The sequence below is a fragment of the Trichogramma pretiosum genome, unplaced genomic scaffold (genome assembly GCF_000599845.2).
Source record: "Trichogramma pretiosum strain Unisexual culture from Peru unplaced genomic scaffold, Tpre_2.0 scaffold15, whole genome shotgun sequence".
In the NCBI taxonomy this organism is placed as follows: domain Eukaryota; kingdom Metazoa; phylum Arthropoda; class Insecta; order Hymenoptera; family Trichogrammatidae; genus Trichogramma; species Trichogramma pretiosum.
The window spans coordinates 1,001,842-1,021,863 of record NW_019641686.1 but is presented as its reverse complement, the minus strand read 5'-3'; the positions used below and the strand labels follow the sequence as shown (position 1 = coordinate 1,021,863).

At 45.8% G+C, this 20,022-nt stretch overlaps 1 protein-coding gene across 3 annotated transcripts; it reads left to right on the top strand.

Moving 5' to 3' along the window:
* Positions 1 to 2,965: 2,965 nt before the first annotated feature.
* Positions 2,966 to 19,034, top strand: LOC106650045 (serine/arginine repetitive matrix protein 1). 3 transcript variants are annotated; one of them, XM_014367826.2, is made up of 6 exons: positions 2,966 to 3,289; positions 11,649 to 12,031; positions 12,438 to 12,859; positions 13,639 to 13,752; positions 17,228 to 18,490; positions 18,661 to 19,034. In XM_014367826.2, the coding sequence occupies exons 1-6, from the start codon at positions 3,235 to 3,237 to the stop codon at positions 18,821 to 18,823; spliced, it is 2,400 nt and encodes a 799-aa protein (XP_014223312.1). In that variant the 5' UTR covers positions 2,966 to 3,234; the 3' UTR covers positions 18,824 to 19,034. The 3 variants fall into 3 exon arrangements, with proteins under 3 accessions (XP_014223312.1, XP_023316998.1, XP_023316997.1); XM_023461230.1 differs by lacking the exon at positions 2,966 to 3,289 and adding an exon at positions 6,048 to 6,435 and having other exon boundaries at positions 18,694 to 19,034; XM_023461229.1 differs by lacking the exon at positions 2,966 to 3,289 and adding an exon at positions 6,048 to 6,435.
* The last annotated feature ends 988 nt before the right edge of the window (positions 19,035 to 20,022 follow it).

The window sequence follows — 20,022 nt, the reverse complement described above, 5'->3', positions numbered from 1 at the left end:
AATTTTCCAGATTTTGATTATTAAGATATCGAATTGATTATTAATAAATCGAACGAACCATGTCGACCATTAAGAACTCGATTTTTTTTCTTGCATTGCAAGAAATGCCAAAGTTAATTTCACCAAATGAAGGCTTGAAGTTCGGAAAAATATTATACTTCGCAAAAAAAGGATCCATTAAATTCAAGCAAACTGCAGTTAACTAATACTACTAATAGCTGAAAGATGTATAGTGAACAATAAGTATGACTCGATTAAATAATATATCCATGCAACATCGATCAATGTGACGTACTGATTTACTTATGCCTCGAGTGCAGACGTGACGTCGCAGGTTATTAAACTGAATATACGATATACATATGGTTCGGACTCAACATTTTATCAAATGAACCTGCGCGATGAAGAAAATTGCAACGATGAAGGATGCGAAGATAGAAAATAATTAAAAAGATTCCTAAGATTATCAATTTTAGGACTAAAACTATGAGTTTGGTCCCATTTCGACCTGATACCAAAGATACTAACTTTTAATAAAAATCTGAGAACTTATCGCACAGGTTTATTTGAAAAATTTTAAATTCGACCCATATAAGCATCACTTTTGTAAAGAACTCCTGTGCAATACTTCATTATCATTTATTTATCATGGCGTTTTTTAGAGAAGCAAGGGTTCGTCAACTGATCCGAAATGTGGACCTCGCGCGCACATCCCCGAGAACGAGTATACGAGCGTATATAAGGGCACGAGCTTCGCCGTGATGTTCTCCACTCGAGTGCATAATGGACAAAGCTGGGTAAAACAATGGTCGACGCGCGATCGAACAATTCGAATGCGGTTAAGTCGGCGCATGCATTACAAACAAGCGCTAGTCGAGATCTGCATCGGCCGTCGAGCGAAACGCGGAGGGAAATAGCATCGGAAATTCATCGTCACGATCTTTGTCCGCGCAAAGTTGCCGCGCGTGCATACATACGGATAGAGTACAAGTACAGCAGCAGAGCAGAGGGTTTTTGCCAGCGTACGCTTGCTCCGGCCGAAATAAAGCTCCTTTTAGCAGCTCATAGAGCGTAAATATAAGCGCACATAGGACTGCACACGCGTATGTACGGAGTTGACAGTACATAGGCGGGCGGCGCTGCACACATTAAATGCAGTCGCTACTCACACATTTATATATAGCAGCGCGTAAACTGCATACGCGTATATGCTATATGGCGAACGAGAAAGAGATACATGCATCGTCATTGCGGGGGATTTAAAGCCGTACGTACGTATATGTACACGTACACATACACACGTGCACATGCTCGGCTTAAAGGAGCATTTATAAACCTCCGTATATACATCTACGTTTCTCTCTCTCTCTCTCTCTCTTTCTTAGAGTCCAGACCTTGGCTGATGTTAATGAGTGCAGCGCATGGAGCGCGTTTCACGATTCCCGCACGCAGAGAACTCTCGAACTCGCGAGCGCGCCAAGAGCAAACTTGTGATCTGCTGCTGCTGCTCTCCGTGTATATGTGTGCGTTTCAAGTTGTGTACCGTATGTACACCGTGTGCCGTGCGGCCGCAAGAATTTTGCTGCTTCTCCGCGTGCGCGTATGTAAGCAGCGGATAGTCTTTTTACCGTCGTCGTGCCACCGTGAATTCGCGAAAATTTCGCTCCGGTCGTATCGTGGAGTTTGTGTTCCTTCGTAGCTTCTCCGCGATTGCGAGTACTTAATTTTTACGTTTATATCTTTATAATACGAAATATTAAAACGTATTGTGCGACGTACAATCGACATTGTGTGTATCGAAGAAAAGATCGCGCAGGCGAGACTCGTGGGTGCAGCTCTCGTTTATATTATATACCAGTCGGACAGATATATTCGCGGTGTTTTTTTGCCTCGATATTCATTCATATATAATAATAAGTACATGATCGAATATAGACTGCGTGGAATTTTCGGGAAACAACGTTATCTGTTGGGAGCGCAGGAGCTGCGGCCTCGTCGATCGGATATTATACATTAAAACAACAGCGCATACATCAGCGAGGAGCAGTGCGCGCGTGTTTATCATCGTCAGCGTGTCGCGCAAATATGAGCTGAGCCGTACATGCCTAAATTGGGCAAGGATCGTGCGGGACGTTTTTTTTTTTTTTATAACCGCTGAGGTGTACTCTATACGTATACGCACCGCTGCTTGCCGCTGCCTGCGGTGATATCACCTGCGCGTATAACGAGATCGTCCGAGCGAGCTGCTGGCAGCATCCAGTCCGCGCGCTTATTACGCATTACGAGTGCGCCAGCCGAGCGACAGAGAGATGGATTTCTCTTTTCTTGGTGGACATGGACTTTGAGAGACGTCGTCGTCGTTGAGCAACGTATTATGCCGTTTTATTCATTAGAAGCGGCACGTACGGCACGAGTCGTCCCTCCAGTAGAGCAGAATTTCACATTGGCGATCGGTGCGAGCTCGTGAGATCTCCCCTCCCACGCATCCGACAGATCAGTCGTAAGTCACAGTGCTCCAGTGCGCGAAACTCGTCGAATGCAGCGAGGAACGCAGCCGCTGCAGTGCACCACAGCCACGGGCTCTCGGCCGCGATCTTCGCAGGACCTCCATAAGTTCCAAAGGGAAGAGCGACGAAAAAAGGTGAATAGCCGCGCGAACGACGGTATTATGTGGGTCGTAGCCTCGTTTGTCTGAGGAGGCGCGCGCCCGAGCAAGTACACGTCGAGCCCTGCATCGATCTTGCCGCAAATACCGTACGACGATAGCGCGCAGGTACACGTATAACGTATAAACGCAGCGGCCGGGTATGTGTGAGTCGCGCGCGTGCAGTGCCAGTGCAGCTATACACGTTGTTTGGTCATTATTACGAGTCGTCGCGTGTACGAGCCGAGCTGCAAAAATGTGAGTGTGTGTGTGTGTGTGCAGTGCAGTGCTCGCTCGCCGCGTGTGATTCCCTCCTATAGCTGTGGGCAAGTGTATACGTTGCCACCTGCGCGTGCTGCACTCGCGGAGGAGCTTGATCCCTCCCGACCTCGCGCACACAAAAGCGCAACGATATATAAGTGTCAGCTCCGAAAAGTGTGTCGAACCGAGCTTCGATCGGAATCGTCGTCGATAATATACGCAGACATACGCGCGTGTGACAGCAGGACTGCGTGCAGGAAAAGGAAAAAATTATTCCGTCTATACGGGGGGCTGCCGCAGCCGAGATAAAAGCTTACGCGCGGGTTGTTATGACGACCGACGTGTATTCACCGCCAACAACAACCGACATGGCTGACAACGAGGGTAAGTTTACCTCTCTTTCTCTCTACCTGTGTGTACGTGCGTCTGTCGAATCTTTCTCTATTGTTGTCACTGAAAGTGCACTTACTTATCTATGCGCAAAACATCAACAAACACCGACCGAAGCGTGTCCGAGTCGTCGATAGATCCTCGCTTGACCGGCCGATGTGTTTTTCAAGAGATCGAACGATGAGTGAGAATCAAATAGAGCCGATCTGATCGCGCACGCGTGTGTGTGTGTGTTTTTGTGGCGCATTTGGGATCATGGACAAGTCGGCCGACACGATGGGTCAGATGCTTTTTCTCTTGTCTTTCTTATGCTTGTCTAGATTTGTGTATCTGCAAAAACCACAGTTGGTTTTTATTTACTGTCGTTATGAGCTAATCGATGTAAAATTAGACGTGAACGCAGTTGCAAAAATCATTGACAGCAGCTTGAAGGTTATGAAGCGTTATTTACATTTTTACTTTTGTCCTTTTTTTGTGCTATTGTTAAATAAGGACACCAAGATGCACACACTTGTTTCTTGTTAGTGATGCATTGCAAAATCGTCCCATAATATTATTAAATCGATTTTTAATCTCGATCGAATTAAATTAACGCCACATGCAAATTTTATTACAAAGAATGTACTATTTTTTTATTTTCTTGAGTATTGCATAACACCGGCCGACGCGTGTTTTCCGTTTTCAAGCTTTTTTTGCTTATCTCGGAGCTAATTTAAATGCAGCGCGAGAGTTCTGCATTCGAGACCAGGGAGACGATGCGTGACTGCTTACGAAGCTGCACATGTACATTATGTATATTTTTGGTACATTACAATAATCCGCTAAAAGTCTCGTTTATCAATTCTATGCATTTTCAGATAGTGCTTGAAGGAAAAATCGAATTTTTTTACGAGTAGTATGCGTAGAGCAAACTTGATCTTACGATATTTGTTTTCCTTGCGCAATGTGTACAGTGTACACGCGTGGTGTGAAAAGACTTGAAACTGTATAGTAAAGCTGTGTACGGCGCCGTCCTTTTTTCTAATTCGCCACGATTCGAGTCTACTTTGCACGTTATTCAACATTCGCAACACCTTTTTAACGCACCCGAGTCTTGATCTATCGATTTGGAACCGTGGATAAGCAGACGCATTTTTATTTAATATTTTTTCTCTCTCCCCACTTATTTTAATTGCTTAAATGATACCCTGCCACAATTGGTTTAATTGCATACCGTTTGGTACGCACAGTCAACAACAACAACAACAACTCACACATGTACACGTAAGATCGCATCAGATTAGACGATTTATGTCAAGCCCACGTTATTAGGTTGTTGCCGTAATGTTGTTATTATTGTGGATGTTGCAAAACTCGCAGCTTTAAACACGTAATAATTGTGAACTATTTAATTTGCATCGCATTATGCAGTAGAGCATCAATAAACTGTGACGATAGACCATTGACCTTATCTATTTTTTTACCTGTTATGCAAGTGACTATAGTACTGCGGTGCATCTTAATTATTTTGAATTCCGCAAATACTAGCTGACGGCATTTATCACTGGCGAGACAATTTTACGCCAAAACTTCAAAATACTCGAATTACCTCGACGATCGGAAGGAAAAATAAAAGTTGAAATTGAAATTCATGAGTAAAAATGTGACGAAATTCAATACATGTATCTGCCGCACACGCACAACCGGGCGTTATATACATAGTTTAGCCTCGGATTCTTCCGGTGTCGAACTCGAAATTGCCATTATATCGGCTCGGCTTTCGCGTGTTGTTCAATTTTTTTCTTTTTTGCGTTTCATATACTCAAGGCAAATTACGCAGGCGCACGATATTATTGCACGCGTACGCACAATCGTAGGCGAGAGAGTCACGCTCGCCAAGTTCTCTTCGTTAAGAGAACAAATAATAACTCGGTAACGAGAGTATAAAGCGCGACTTTTTTACGAGGTTTGCCGTGCGTTTGCTTGTTATCGCGATTGTAAATACGACACTTGTCGCGAGCAATCGCCTCGTTTAAATATAGACGCGAGTACTCACTCGAACGTGTATTGTCACGAAAAATAATTGTAAGGAAAAAAAATGACGATTGATCCAGATCGATCGTCGTAAGTCATTGCCTATAGTCGAAAATTATGCAATTATTTTAATTTACGCCCGCGAGACGTTAATTGCGGACTATAAAAAGACAACGAAATAATCTATTCTCGAGTAGAGCCATCGACCTGAATAAAAAAAGACTCGAACAATATCGCGTAATAATAATTATTCCTCTCACGCATGCGGCATCTAATCAATTACATTAGACAAGACGGTAAAGCGCCGAGCAGTTATGAATAATTTTTCTCCATCCAGCAACTTTGAACTCGATCTCGAACAATCGTATCGCGCCTATCAAGGCTCTTCGATCGTGTCCACCGCACACGCATTGCAAACAGTTAAATATATTCATAGCTAGATTGCACCGGGTGAGCGCGACAAGACATCCGGTATTAAAAGCAACTCATCTGTTTGAGAGAAAAGCCATCATATAATAAGAGACACTCTTTCTCTCTCTCTCTCTCTCTCTCGTCGGAGTCTCGTGCAAAAGCTTGACTCTTTGGTGCGCTCACCGAAAATAAATCCCCTTCCGCGGCTCATGCGCCTCTCTCTCTTACTCCGTTCTTACTCGACTCGCGAGCGTGTGTAAGCATGAGTGGCAGCGCGCGATGTGTGGTGTGTTTTATATATATACAGCTGTATACGCGCGGCTAGAAAGAGAGGAGAGACTCTCGCAGAGTCAGTTTATCGCGTGCCATGCTCTGTTGCGTATCGCGTAAGGCGGCCGGTGGCTGCGGCGGCGTCGACGAGGCTGCTGCAGCTGCGGCCAAAGACACCATGGGTCCGGCTCGATGCAGCGTCGCCCGCTTCATTCTCGATCCCATGAGACGGCGCAATTTCAAAACTGTCAAAAGTAGCGGCAAAAACAAGAGGGACCAGGAGGCCGACGAGGAAGAGGAGAGAGCTTTAAAAAAGCTCGACGATGCGGTGCGCGGCGTCGCCATGGTCGCCAGTACCTTCGGCACTTTCAAGGGCCAGAGCGAGCAACCCCTGCAGGCCACCTTTGCCGCCCAGAGGGTCGACGATTTCGCCGATTATTATTATGGTTAGAGAAGCCACTCAGCCCAACAGTTGTTTTCCTTTCGCTAAATTATATTTTTACACGCGTGTCGTGCGCCGTCGAGAAAACGAGTGAATTATTCCGAGGATAACGTGAAGTGTGTGAGTGTATATTATATTGTGTGCGAATAGCTGTTTCTCTAAGTCGTGTGATATGTCGTATGTTTGTACAAGTGCAATTGTAATGTAAGTTTTTTTTCAATTCTACCACTCATATTCACGGCTTTTCCACGTCACGTTGTACGACGACGATAAAAGACACATTTTACCGAAGTAAACACGGCTTATATACGTATAAGCTCGTATAAAGTACGCAACGACGTGAATAATTAACGTTTTAACTTTAGATATATCGGTCAATTGGCATTTAAATTGTGCCGTAAACGATCAACATATAAAATCATTGTCGTTATCTTCGCCCTTCGCGATCTCTAGGGATATTGTTGCAGCAGCAGCAGACATCGTTGATATACATATTATAATATACGATATGATGATGAAAATGCAGTTTTTGTTTGCCCACTCGCGCAGGCAAGCGTCCACGCGGAGAACAATGAAAATATTTGCACTTTTTGCCTCATTGAATATAATTGGTATTATGCTCGGGGCAGGCCTCGCTGTGTGTGCGTAGTATATGTCACATTATGCGCAGCTCTCGAACGAAAGAAAAGAAAAGGCGTTGCTCTCTTGTGTGCTCGCGACGATTAAATTTTCACTGCGACAGACAGTCGCGTTGTTCGCAGTGCAACCGCTCTCTAAGTCAACGATATTGTAATTTAAATTCATAGCTTCCGGAATGTATATAAAAGCTCGCATAGAAAGAGAGAGAGAGAGAGACGGAGAAAAGTTTCGCAGTTGACGCTCATTTAAAAGGCTTCATTTTCTCGATTCTGTTGCATCCTCCTACAGATCTCTCATTAATTTCGCAGCTTTTTACTTTTTCCGAGAATCCGCGAGAAACCGATAACCGATATAAAAAGTTCGCGCGTATCATCGACCCGACTCGTTGGCCGATGCAACGTTGTACATCGGAGTGATACACTTTTCGAGGCCCGCGATTAATTCGCAAATCAAGTTTGCGAGAGCATTTGGCATAGATAAAGCCGGCGTGCGGATTTTTTTCTTCTTATTTTACTGTACGCGGAGGAAAAAGTTATTCTTGAACGCTCATCGGGCAACGTACGATGCTTTCTTCTGTCGCGTTATATACGGCGAGGCAGATGTTGGCGTGAATTTGTTCTCCTTCGCTCGCTTCGACGAGACGATGAAAATTTTATTTCAAAAACTTTCGTCGCGCCGATGGCAGCGATCAACGCGCGAAACAATACACATTCTCCGTTGATGTATCGTCCATTTGTCATATCGAATTGACCAAAATGCGGTTCCGTCTTTATTTTTCGTTATCGAAACCAGTACGAATAAAAACAACGAGAGCAATTTCGATAAGCGAGCTTCGACACGCTTGCGGCTTGTGCGCAAAACAGCTAACTTTTAACTGTATAAATATTACACGTTTTTCGTTTTTCCTCGCGTACGCAAGTGCACATTTCTATTGTGTAACTCGCGACTCCGGTGCGTATACATGCAGATCCCAAGTGCTCATGCTTTAACGTCGCTAAAGCGCGCGTTTCCTTCGCCAAAGGTCTCCTTATGCTTTCAGCTAATGTTTATTTTTTCCTTTTGCGAGTAAGCGAGAGATAGAGAATTATATACGCTCCTCGTGAGTTCGTGCCACGGTTTCTTCGTTGCGCTTCTTCTTCTTCTTTTTCTTCTTTTTTTTCTACTCTCCACTCCTTCGAATGGAAAAGCCGAGTCCACGTATAGTCGTTAATTTTTTTTTAATGTTCATGGACACAAATAGCTCTCTCGCTGGCAAAAAGAGGCCTCTTCTACCTCTCTTACTCTCCGGCTCTCTTTCTCTCGTTCTCTGCTTTGATCTGCACGCACACATGCTCTTAGAGAGCTCGAGCATTATGTTGCATTATACCTTGCACGAACACATACATGTGCCGTACTTGAAAAAGAATGAAAACTAACGGGATGAAACAATTAAAAAGGCTCGTATGTGCCTGCGTAAGCTCGATGTCGATTCGTTATACAAACGCCACGTGATATTATCCGTCCGTCGTGAGAATCAATCGATCCTACCGAGCATAAACATATAGCTACTGCGCGCATGTATTAATATTATGTTTCGCCGATTTCACCGTCAAACAGCCAGAAGTCAAGACGCCTACGCAAATTTTAAATGCTAGTATAGTATAAGAGTCGACACACATCCATATAATATAGACATGGGCAAGGCACGCGCGTATTGTATATACACACATGCTTGGACTGTCCACACCCTCGCAGCTCTTTCCGCTCTTGCCAATCACTGGCGCGCGCACTCACAAGCTCACTTTTTTCTTTCACTCTTATATATAATACAGGCTCTCTTCTAATACATATATCTCTCGGCTCAATCTCGCGATTGCTCTCGCCTTCTTAAATTTCAAAAATGCAAAAAAATCACTGCTGCGCACACACACATACACAAGCTTTCCCGCGCGATCGGTCTCGCGTGCGCACACGTGTGCGAGCTGCACCGCCGCCGCCACGCCAAAGGCCGCAACCAACATAACTGGTTTGTTTACAATTTATAATATAGCTATATACACAATATCGGCCTTTATCACCAAACAGCTGTAGGATACAAAAGCCTTTGCCTTTCTAAATTAATACGTTTGCCGCTCGTTTATCGCAATTTTTTATTCATCGCAATCGATGCAGGCGGAAAAATTTGCCGTCAGTCGAGGCGCGCTCATCGCGAGACTTTTTTGATTTATGACCATTAATATTCGCGCTCGCGCGCACGTATAATACACTTGCTTGCGCGCACACGATGCGGCTTTCACTTATCGCACTCAGCTCTCTCGTACCTACATATCTCTCTTCCAGTCTTATAAGCTGTGTAGCACTCGCCGAGCTCCGATTGATTTGATATTTTTCACCGAACATTTAAATTCGCGCTCGTTTTTTTGTCGCCGTTGTCGTTGCTATATATCTCGCAGAGGCGTCGGACGAGCTTTCACTGTGCTTCGCTCGCGCAGACAGCAGGTTCGCTTGCTCTATCCCACACACACACAGACGCGTACACGCAGGCTCATATATTTATGAGTAGTCTATATTTGACGAATCACACTCGGATGTATTATATACAACGAGAGGACAATATTATTGCCGCTGCACCGAGCCAATGTGGGAAAATGTGTATCGCTTTCTTTTTCGACTTGCTTTATACGAGTGTTAATTAGGACTTTGTTTCCGAGCGATGGCAGCTTCGAACGGCATCGAAAGCCCGCTGATAACAATAAAAAACAACGAAAAAATTAAATGCTTGCATGACTTTATCGTGTCATCTCGTTTCGTGTACATCACGCGTATTATACGGTAGGAACGATAATAACTCACCGCGCGCCCGGCAAAAAAAGGGTTTCTAGCTCAGCTCGGTATTTTCCATCTGCGCTAGACGTTATTATGCATGCAGAGAAAATACTAAGCGCGAGAGACCACCTCTCTGTGTCTATTATTCAGTGCAGAGAGGCATAAATTTCGTCATAACGACGGCGACGATGATGATGACGTCGATGGCAACGGCCCTGCGGATCTTTTTCACCTGCGAGGCGTCATTTTTCATTTCATTCCACGTGAACAATCCATTTTTTCTTTTTTTTTCACCCATATTTGTGAGTAATGTTTTATTAAAGGCACCGACAACGACGAGCAGGCCATAACACGACGATAACAATAACTATAGGAGCGAGCGAGAAACGAGCGTGATATTATTACGCGGTGGACGTGCTTGGCTATATAGCTATACACGAGCACGTTTCAATCATGTGCATAAGAAGCGAAACTCGTTTCGTTTATAAGCCATGACGGCGGCGGCCCGTAGATGGCGAGCGTAGGAGTGCGACCGTCGTTTCTCTCACTGGCGTGCATTTTTCTCTTCTACAGCAGCGCTGGTATGCAGAGAGTATTGCATGCTCGAGCCAGCGAGAGCCTGCGCGTATTAAATCTCGTTTTTTGCAGGTGTTCCAGCGACTGAATGAACATTCGCTGTGCTCGTTAATATTTAATCGGAAAAAGGCCGCTGCTGTCTGTTTAATAAATTGATAAATCGTTCGTTTTCAATTTTAACAGCTCCGCGTTATTGCGATTACCATTGATTTAAATTCATTCCCTGGACACTTGGTAGTGATGCGCTCGATCGACCAATCTATTTCGCGATAAAATTAAACTCAAGACCAAAGTACTCGTCGTTTACTTACACACATACAGACGCAGCTTGTGGACATGCAAAACAAGTCGTCAAAGCCACTGCATATCTATTCTTGTATGAGGTAATTGTCCCGCGAAGCTTAGATACCGTGCCGCTCTTCAATCAGTTCAAGGCAAACCAGGTGCCGACGAAATCGATCGAGCGGATACGTGCACGCGTCGTTCGCGAACGCTTAAAAAGTTCTGCCACTCGATGCTCCTTAGCGATAGGCAAATACCCTGCATAATATCGTGTAAACGTTACGTCGACGTAAATAAGTTCATTTAGATCCTCGAAGGAATTATTTTTATTCTAATCTCGGCCGGATCAGCGGGCCGCATGCATTTCAAGTTCTGCAAGCCTCGCTACCGAAACGCGATAGTAATAATAATGATATATTGTAAAATTCACGACATACGTTACACCCATGGGAGATACGGATAAACAATGCAAAAAATGCGTGCTTATATATAAATTACAAAGTCATATCAATGTCTATGTAGCAGCTCGGCCACTACCTGTTCTCCTTCTCTGTCTCCCTCTCTCTCTCTTGCTGCAGTGCACCGGTGGGTCGCGAATAGTTGCGCCTAAGCGCAATTCACGTATTCCCCGAGTATTTAGCCTCGATTGCTCTCGCACGACTGAAATTCTATATCTCGCATAAATTCGACTCGTGTACGTGTGTGTCTGTAAGTGTAGGTATAGGAAATGTAGAAAATCCGTCGTAATTATTTTTCCTTACGTATTGCAATATCTCTTTGGACGATAGTCGATGGAGTACGAACGCTCATCGCAGTTATCTGCCTTGCAGCAACTCAAATTGGATACAATATGTTTTCATTTATTTTTCCCTTTTTTACCTCGTCATTGATCGTCTCTTTTTTGTTGTCCCACAGATGGACGGGCCGAGTCACTGGAGCCGTGCGGCGTGTGCGGCCGCAAATTCAATCCGCGCTCGCTCGAGAAGCACATGCCGATCTGCGAGCGGACCGCGGCGAAAAAGCGCAAACCCTTCGACTCGGCCAAGCAGCGCATAAAGGGCACCGAGCTGGCCGAGTTTCTGCCCAAGCAGAAGTCGTCGAGCGCGACCCTCAGCAGCAGCACCGATCACCTGTCCACGTCGTCGACGGTGCACATGGGCCACTCGCGGCGGCCTAGTCTGCCGCAGGTCGACGATCGGCCGCTTCCGACCTCCGGCAGCAGGGAAAATCAGCCCTGGCGACAGAAGAGAGAGGAGTTCATCAAAGCCATCAGAGCGGCGCGCGGCGAAGACAGTCAGGTATATCTGAGCTACGTCACACAATTACGGCTACTTACCTCGCGGATGCTGAAAAAATGCATTTTCACGCGCACGCAACAGGCTCGTCCTCGATTCATCCACCTTTCGAGCGCACGAGGCAGCGTAAAATCGGCTAATGTTTACGACCACTTTTATATTATATCTTATAATAAGATGTAGGTCATAATGTTTCTGTTTAATCATTTGATTTAACTCGAGTCGCGAATAAGAGAGATAGAGAGAGATCAATTTGAAATAAAATAAATACGCGAAATTTCGTCGAAGCAAGTATTCAACTTTCGCCGCTGATGCTCGTTGCGTGCGCGCGTGCCAAGCCAAACAAATGAAGCCTCGTTAATCTCCGCGATGAAAAAAATCTAATTTCTCCGAACGTCTCGCGATGCAGCCTTCGTCGCAGCCTTCGTCGCATCGTTCCAATCATCATCAGCATCATCAGCAGCAGATGCAGCAGAGGCCGTCGACCCTGTCGCTAGTGAGCTCCCACGGAGCGCCTCAGAGGGCCAACGAGAAGGGCCAGTGCCCGACCTGCCAGCGCCAGTTCGGCGTCAAGTCCTACGATCGTCACGTGGCCTTCTGCCGGGAACGGGCGACTCGCGTGCCGGCCAGTCCGCAGGTCACCAACAACGTGGCCAAGGAGCGACTCGACGCCAGGATGAAGTACCGAGCGCCGGCCCTCAAGAACCGCAAGCTCACCATGAAGGAGAAGTACGCGCCGGGTGGGCCTCACAAGGTGCCCCAGTCGCCGATCATGTCGAGATCGGCACTCGCGGCTAAGGAACACAAAAACGAGCCCAAGTTGCCCACGCTGTGAGTTACTTACCACATGTACATGGCTTTTTGTCAATGAAAATATTAAAATATGCTTACTGGATTGAAAAATATCACAGTCGACGTGTATTTGAAATCTAATTAGAGAAAGTCCCGCGCCGATAGTGTTGCACACGAGCAATAATGCAGCTTTTCTTTTTTTTTTATTTTATTATTATATCGTATAAAATCTCGTCGATAACTTGTTAATGCATCGAAAAGCACTCGCGTACGACAATTTTTTTCCCCGCATATTTTTTTCGAAATTAGAAAGTGATTTGCGCTTTTGATAAGCTTGTAAAGTTTCATCGCGCTGATTTTGCAGATTCGCAGCTCGAGTCCATAGCTAGTAAATAGCTCCTCGTAAATCGCGCCCGAAGAATTACGCGGAAATACAGCGACCACAAATTTACGATTGAAATTTGTGTGTTGATTCGTGTGAAAAGGCTTCGCCACGGCAAATGTATATTTATAAACGCAGGCCAAAACACGATGGCTTCTTTTACGCGCAGCTTAAAATCTGCCTCTACGGGAAATCTAAGGCGCCTCTGATAATCTCGTTATAATATAACTTTTCACCGACTAAATGCGCCAAATTGATCTTGCCTTCTTCGAGCCGGGCGTATTTTATTCGACCAAAACAATTATTCATAGCGACGAGTTTATTAGACAAAATATTCCGTTTATACGAAAATAAAATCGCGCTCGCATGTGTGTATGTGTGTAAGTGTGCTTAAACGCGGATAATTTTAAGTGGCCGCTCCAAATTCTAATTTCAGAAAGCGACCGAGTCAGACGAACAAGGAAACGCCGATATCTTCGCCGGCGACCACGCCGCACTCGAGTAGCAACAACGGCCCTTTGAAATCTCGTGCGATCGACCGCTCGAATAGGTAAGCAAAATACGACGCCGAGCAAACCGCGCGTACGTCTCGACTTTTATCGTTTTAGCTAAAGCAAGACGTATTTTCAACAATTTCACGGCTTTCCGTTTAAACGCATACATAATAATGTGGGTTACGTGTGTATTTTCACACTTTGTCCGAGAACCGAGGCGTCGTTAAGCCAACGTCATATTTTGCCGACTTTGCGAACGAGTAGACGTTTTCAAGTCGTGCTAAATTAAAAAATAGGGCCTAGAGCCACATAGGCAAATTATTTTAACCACAATCCTAAAATATAACACCTCTCCTTTCCTTCTTCCTTCCGCAGAGATTCCGACTCCCAAGAATCCCTCAATCTCGCCGGCGGCTTGAAGCAGATGTTCTCGTCGCGGCGCCTCCTGCTCCTGTCCGAAGTCTTGCCCTCGAAAATTCTCAAATCCAAGCTGTCGATGTCGTCGAGCTCGTCGCAGAAATCAACGAGCGGACTGTTTCCCGATTTGACGGGAGGCAAGGAGCAAAATTGCCCCGAGCCACCGGCCGATGGCTCGAAAAATTTGCTTCGCAAGCTGCGCAAAAAGTCGAAACTGAAGAAAGCCGAAGCGGCCGCTGCGGCCCAGAGCGAGGAAATCGACGACAAGATCGACATGATAACCGAGGACGACTTTTTGGCCTGGAAACAGGCTCAGAGCGAGAAACTCAAAAGCAACAGTAACGAGGGTATCGAGCTCGTCATCGACAAAGAGGACGAGCCGTTCAATTACGACACGCAATCGAGCCTCGACGGCGGCAATTCGTCGACTCTGGACGAGTTCGAGCATACGGAAAGAGTAACGAAGTACACCGAGGAGCGCAGAAAATTATTGGATAGTAGCGACGGTTGCGAAGAAAAATCCCAAGATTTTACCGAGAAAAAAACTTCGTCCAAGGAAGAGCCAGTGCTTAACACGACTTATGTGATAGATAAGGCCGAAAACAGCTTGAAAAAGCAGCAGCAGGATAAAGCGAAAAATGCCGAAGACGACGAGGAGGAGGAAGAAGAACTCAAGGTCATGGAAATCAATCGTCAGGTGGAAAAAATCGACATTAGAGCCGACGATACCGAAGACGAGGATGCGCTATCGAACGCCTCGACGGTAACGTTCGTAAATAAAGAGAGATCGCTCGTGATAGCGGCCAACGAGGCGGACGATTATCGCCTGCTCAAATCTAACACGGCCGACGACGCCATGATGATGACTATGATGAGGGATAGGATAGAGCAGCAGCAGCAGCTACAGCAGCGCAGCTCGAAGGATGGCAAAAAAATCGAAGATAATAATTGCCACGAGAGCGGCAATGAATTACTCGTCAAAATAACGGCCATCAATCGACCGAAGAAGTATCACAGCCTGCCGAATATTTCGGACATGAGGGTCAAGGATGCGGATTTTTTGCCGGCGATCGTGAAAGTCGATAAAGACGATAACAATAGATCGAATCTCGTGGCCGATCGAATCAAGCCCCTCCTAGGTATCTAAGACCATCGTCGGTCCGGTTTTTTAATTTGTTTCGGTTTAAAAAATATGGCCTTGCAACTTTTCGTAGATCCAAGAGACATCGAGACACAGACGACTCCGATGTCAACTGCCCGTCGTAGCGCCTCCTACGTCATAAGCGACAAGAAAAATGCAAAATCGAGTCATCATCAGCAGCATCGTCAGCAGCACCGTTATCACTACGAGCAGAAAAAAGCCGGCGGCGAAAGCTCGAAAAAATCAGCCGCGATGCTCGACGAGGACGCCTGCAGCGAGCTGACGACGAGCGTCTGCACGACCGACGCCCCGTCCGAGCTCTCGGAGACGGACTTTACCGAGGACACGGAGGGCACGAGTGCCACCACCGCCGGTGCCGGTAGCAACAATCCCACGGCTATACTGCGCGAAATCGAGGGCGAGGTGTTCAAGAGCAAAGACTCCATGATGGACATTCTCGGCAAGTTGCGCGGCCTGGAGAAGAATTACGCGAAAAAGCGCACGAGCCTGAAACCGAAACGCAGCGCCGCCAGGAGCAGTGGCAGGTAAGACGCGATTGCCGAGAAACGACGAGCAGTGACTGCCACAGCGCGCTTCGCTCAGATTAGAAACGTTCGCCGAGGAGAGCAGCCCGGAAAAGGAAATATGCTCGCTCACGCGGGTCGATGTGCAGCAGCAGCCGGCTAGTAGCAACGACAACAACGAGGTCTACCTGCCGAGCATATGCGGCCCGGCGAAGCGCAGCAGTCGTCGGGAAAAGACGCGGCGGGCCCGTTTCGCCTTGGATCTGGAGACGCCGCGCGAGGAGGAAGAGGACCTCACGCCCAGAGTGGCCGAGAGAAATTCCGGGCCCGGCTGCGTGCTCGTGAGCTGCCCGAAAATAAGCCGAAAACCAGGCCGTGCAAGGTATAAAGATTCATTAAGCCGATCGCGCGCCTCGTCGTCCTCGCAAAACCGTCAATTACGGCCGAGTAATTTTGTCCAGAGTATAACGGATAATTATTTGGGTTATTGTCGAATGGCATTAACCTGATACAGATATTTGCGATTACTTCCAAGTACCACAGCCCCGTGCACCGATCGCAGCACGTGTTATATAAACTTTCACGTATGCTACAAAGAAAGTCCATATCTCAAGAGTATGAGAGAGAGAGGAAAAAATGTAAAATATCCACCGTTGCGCGCATAGGATGCATTTTTATGAGGCAAAGCGCGTATACATTATATATACGACGAATCGTCCCTCGGGAACGGAGAGAAGGGCAAAAAATCTCATTTGTCCCGTACGTACATGCGTCTTAATTTTTTTTTTGTTCTGCTCAATCACAAGCAGCCATCTACATAGGAGTTTCGAGAGGCTGCCCCGTTGCGACTGGAACAGCTACGTTCGCCGACATCCAGACTTTTCAATGATACTTAGAGGTAGAATGTAAGTTTTCCTGCTGCCTTGTCAGTTGTCTCGAAAGTCTCATTTATACATTTGCCTCTCTGTGTGCACAATGCTCGATTTTCGCATGTATGTATGTGCGCGAGCCATCAACACGCATCGAGCTAACGCACACACACGTTTATGTATACTTTGGTTCTTCGTGCTCGAGCGATTTTGTTTTTCGACGTTTTGTGTGAACGAAGCGCAAACAGTCGCACGTGCTTCACCCGGAGACGAGCGCATTGTTTGACTTTGACTTCTGTCAAACGACTTATCATCGTTATTTTTTTACATTTTCGTTGGAGTACGCATAATCATCTCAATACTGCAGAATTAGTGAACAATATTATTTAAAATTTTAGGTTGAAGATTTGCATGAATTTATTTGTATGCGTAGCATAATAAGCTGCAAGCATGGAATTCGCATCGATAAAGACTTTGTGCGAATAATTATTATTTTTCAATTAGGATCATTAATTTATTTGTACCATGTTTTTATCATTCAGCAAAATTCAAATATTAAAAGAAAACCTGACTGTTTCAGAGGATCGAACGGCGATTATAATCCGTTCTTACTAGCCGAGCAGCAGTTCAACGAACTATTCTCCGAGAGCGACCAGTCGTCGACCGACGGCTCGAGCCAACCACGCTCCACCTCCCAACGCCCGAAACCCAATTCCACCCCCAATTCTCCCTTCGCCAATTCCTCGGCCTTCGTGCAATATCCCCCGTCGAGCAACGGCAGCGTCTCGTCCTCTTCCACGCGTCAGGTATCGCCCCTTCCAGTGGCTGCCCCCGCGCCATCGTCCCTGCAGCCGACGACGAGCTGCGTCGAACCGGCGATACTCGCGAGCGCGGACAAGGCCGTCGCACCACCGGCACCTCCTCGGCTCTCGGCGCCGCCACCGCCACCCTTCGACGATCTCACCTCGTCCGACATATCGGGCAGCGACTGCACCGAGAGCACCAACTCGCTGACCCGCAGCGACCGAGGCGGCCTCTCGTCCACGGCCTCGTCCGCGTCTCGTCATCTGGGCCGTCGTATGATCATCGACCCGTCGCAAGCTCTCGGTGGCGGCGAATTCGCTCCGGTCGAGCTCAATAATCCTCCTCCCGTCAAAAATTCGCCCAGCAGCAACGGCGCTGCTGGCAACATTATCTCGAGACTGAATCGACAAGCTCCTATTCAGCAGCAGCAGCAGCAGACAAATCGCTCCAACTCGATGCGCTCGATCTCGGCGCCGAAACCTCCCGAACGCAAGCTCTCGAGCTCCTCCTCCTCCGGAAGCTCCGAATTTTCCCGCAAAGCTCCCTTTGCCAAACCCATGCGAGCACTGCCCGGCCACAGAACCAACAACACCCCCGTTCAGCAGCACCACACGATGAACCATCGCGTTTATCGCAACAATTATCCGAAATACTCGAACGGCAGCCTGAGTTCGATCATCGCGCCCCACGAGTCCGAGCTCAAGCGCTCCAACTCGCTGTTCGACGACCTGTTGAGCTCTTTCGACGACGACACGGCCAACTCTTGCTCCACCTTCCCGTCCCTTATTTCCATGATGAGAAACGATATTTCCTCTTCCATGATGCTGCCCAGCGTGAGCCAGCAGCAGCAGCAGCAAAACGGCAGCCACGGGCTCAACGGTCATCAGCAGCAGCAGCAGCGCAGTAACAACAACGGCAACGGCCTCAACGGTAGCAGGATCAATCACAGCGACGAGGACGACGTCGAGCTATCGTCGCCGGAGAGCGTCAAGAAGCAGGAGTGCAACGGTAAACTCAGTGCGGACTCGGCCTACAGCAGGTATGTGATGATCGGCATTATTTTTCACTTTTTTCTTTCTGATATAGCAGCAATAATGACCAAATTCAATCAAATCTCTTTATTTGTCTCTGTTTTTCTCTCTTTTTCAATATCACCTCTCCCGCCTCTCGCTGTCCTCTCTGTCTCTATGCGAAACGCACACACGCCAGTCTAAATCGCAAATATTCCTCGCACGTGCGCAGCACCAACGACGTGAGCGGCAGCTTCAACAACAAGTGCAAGCTGGCCGTCTACTGCCACCAGTGCGGCGAGAGGTTCCCCGACCTGGCCAAGTTCTGCTGCGAGTGCGGCATCAAGAGGCTCGCGCTCTGATACGAGCCGAGCGCACGCGGCTTTCTGCCGGCCATCGGCCACGAGGAGGATCATCGACATCGTCATCGCGATGCAGCAGCAGCTGCTGCGTCTGCGAATCACACGAGTGATAACGACATAGAGTCGTCCTCGAGTTGCGAATGAGCCAGTTACGTTTACGTACTTTTAGTATATATCATTTATTTTGTTTATAGATATTTATTTAGCTTAGTTACATTTGATACGTATTTATTATTTTTGATTAATAATATTTTATAGTAATTCTAATTTTTATAGACGTCAAAATAAAACTTTTATCTCTAATTCGTAATTAAAAATCGTGAAGGCGTTTTTTAATTTTTTTCAGAAAAAAAATCAAGTTAAAAAAAATAAAACATGGCGAACAAAGAATAATTTGGTTGGACTTGATACATAATTAAGACTGATTTTTTCTTACTTCGAAACAATGGTGTTTGAGGCTTAAAAATTTAATTTGTATTAATATCTTGTTTACATATGAACTTGCTTCAACAAAAATATAAGATACTTGAAAAAAAAAAATTAAATTTATGAAACATGACTTTCATAAATTGGTTGCTTTTACCGTTGCAAGGTAATCATGATATGATTACGGTGTAATGTCAAAAAAAAAAAAAATATTTCAGGCGTTTACGACGTGTGTTGAGGTGCCTTATCTGAATACTTTTACGAATTTCCGAAAACTGCCTTTGAATACAGTAATATTTTTCACTTAGACTGCCGAAAAGTATAAGAATTTCTTGCGATAATAATTAATACTTGTACCGATTAAAATTTCTAGTGTATAACTTATATAAGAAAATCCTGAATTTGACAGCAAAAATCCAAACGAGCTGCAAACGATAATTGATAGCGATATATAAATAAATTCTAAAATATTTTTTAGGACAGAGTACTCGGAACTGCAATAATAATTGTATAAATGTTTTTAATCTGAATACTCTAAGTGATAGTAAAAAATCGTCATATTATATAAACCATATTATATTATTATATATATTCAATCAAATCGACTAAATGAGTGTGCGTGTGTATTTGTAATTACTTGAATGTTATCATTAGTGGGGTACTACTTTATAATATTTACCTAAAAGTCATTGATTATTAATGATACGATTGCAATTACGTATATTATTAAAATATAATTTTAATATAAAAAGTATGTTATAAGAACGAAGAAA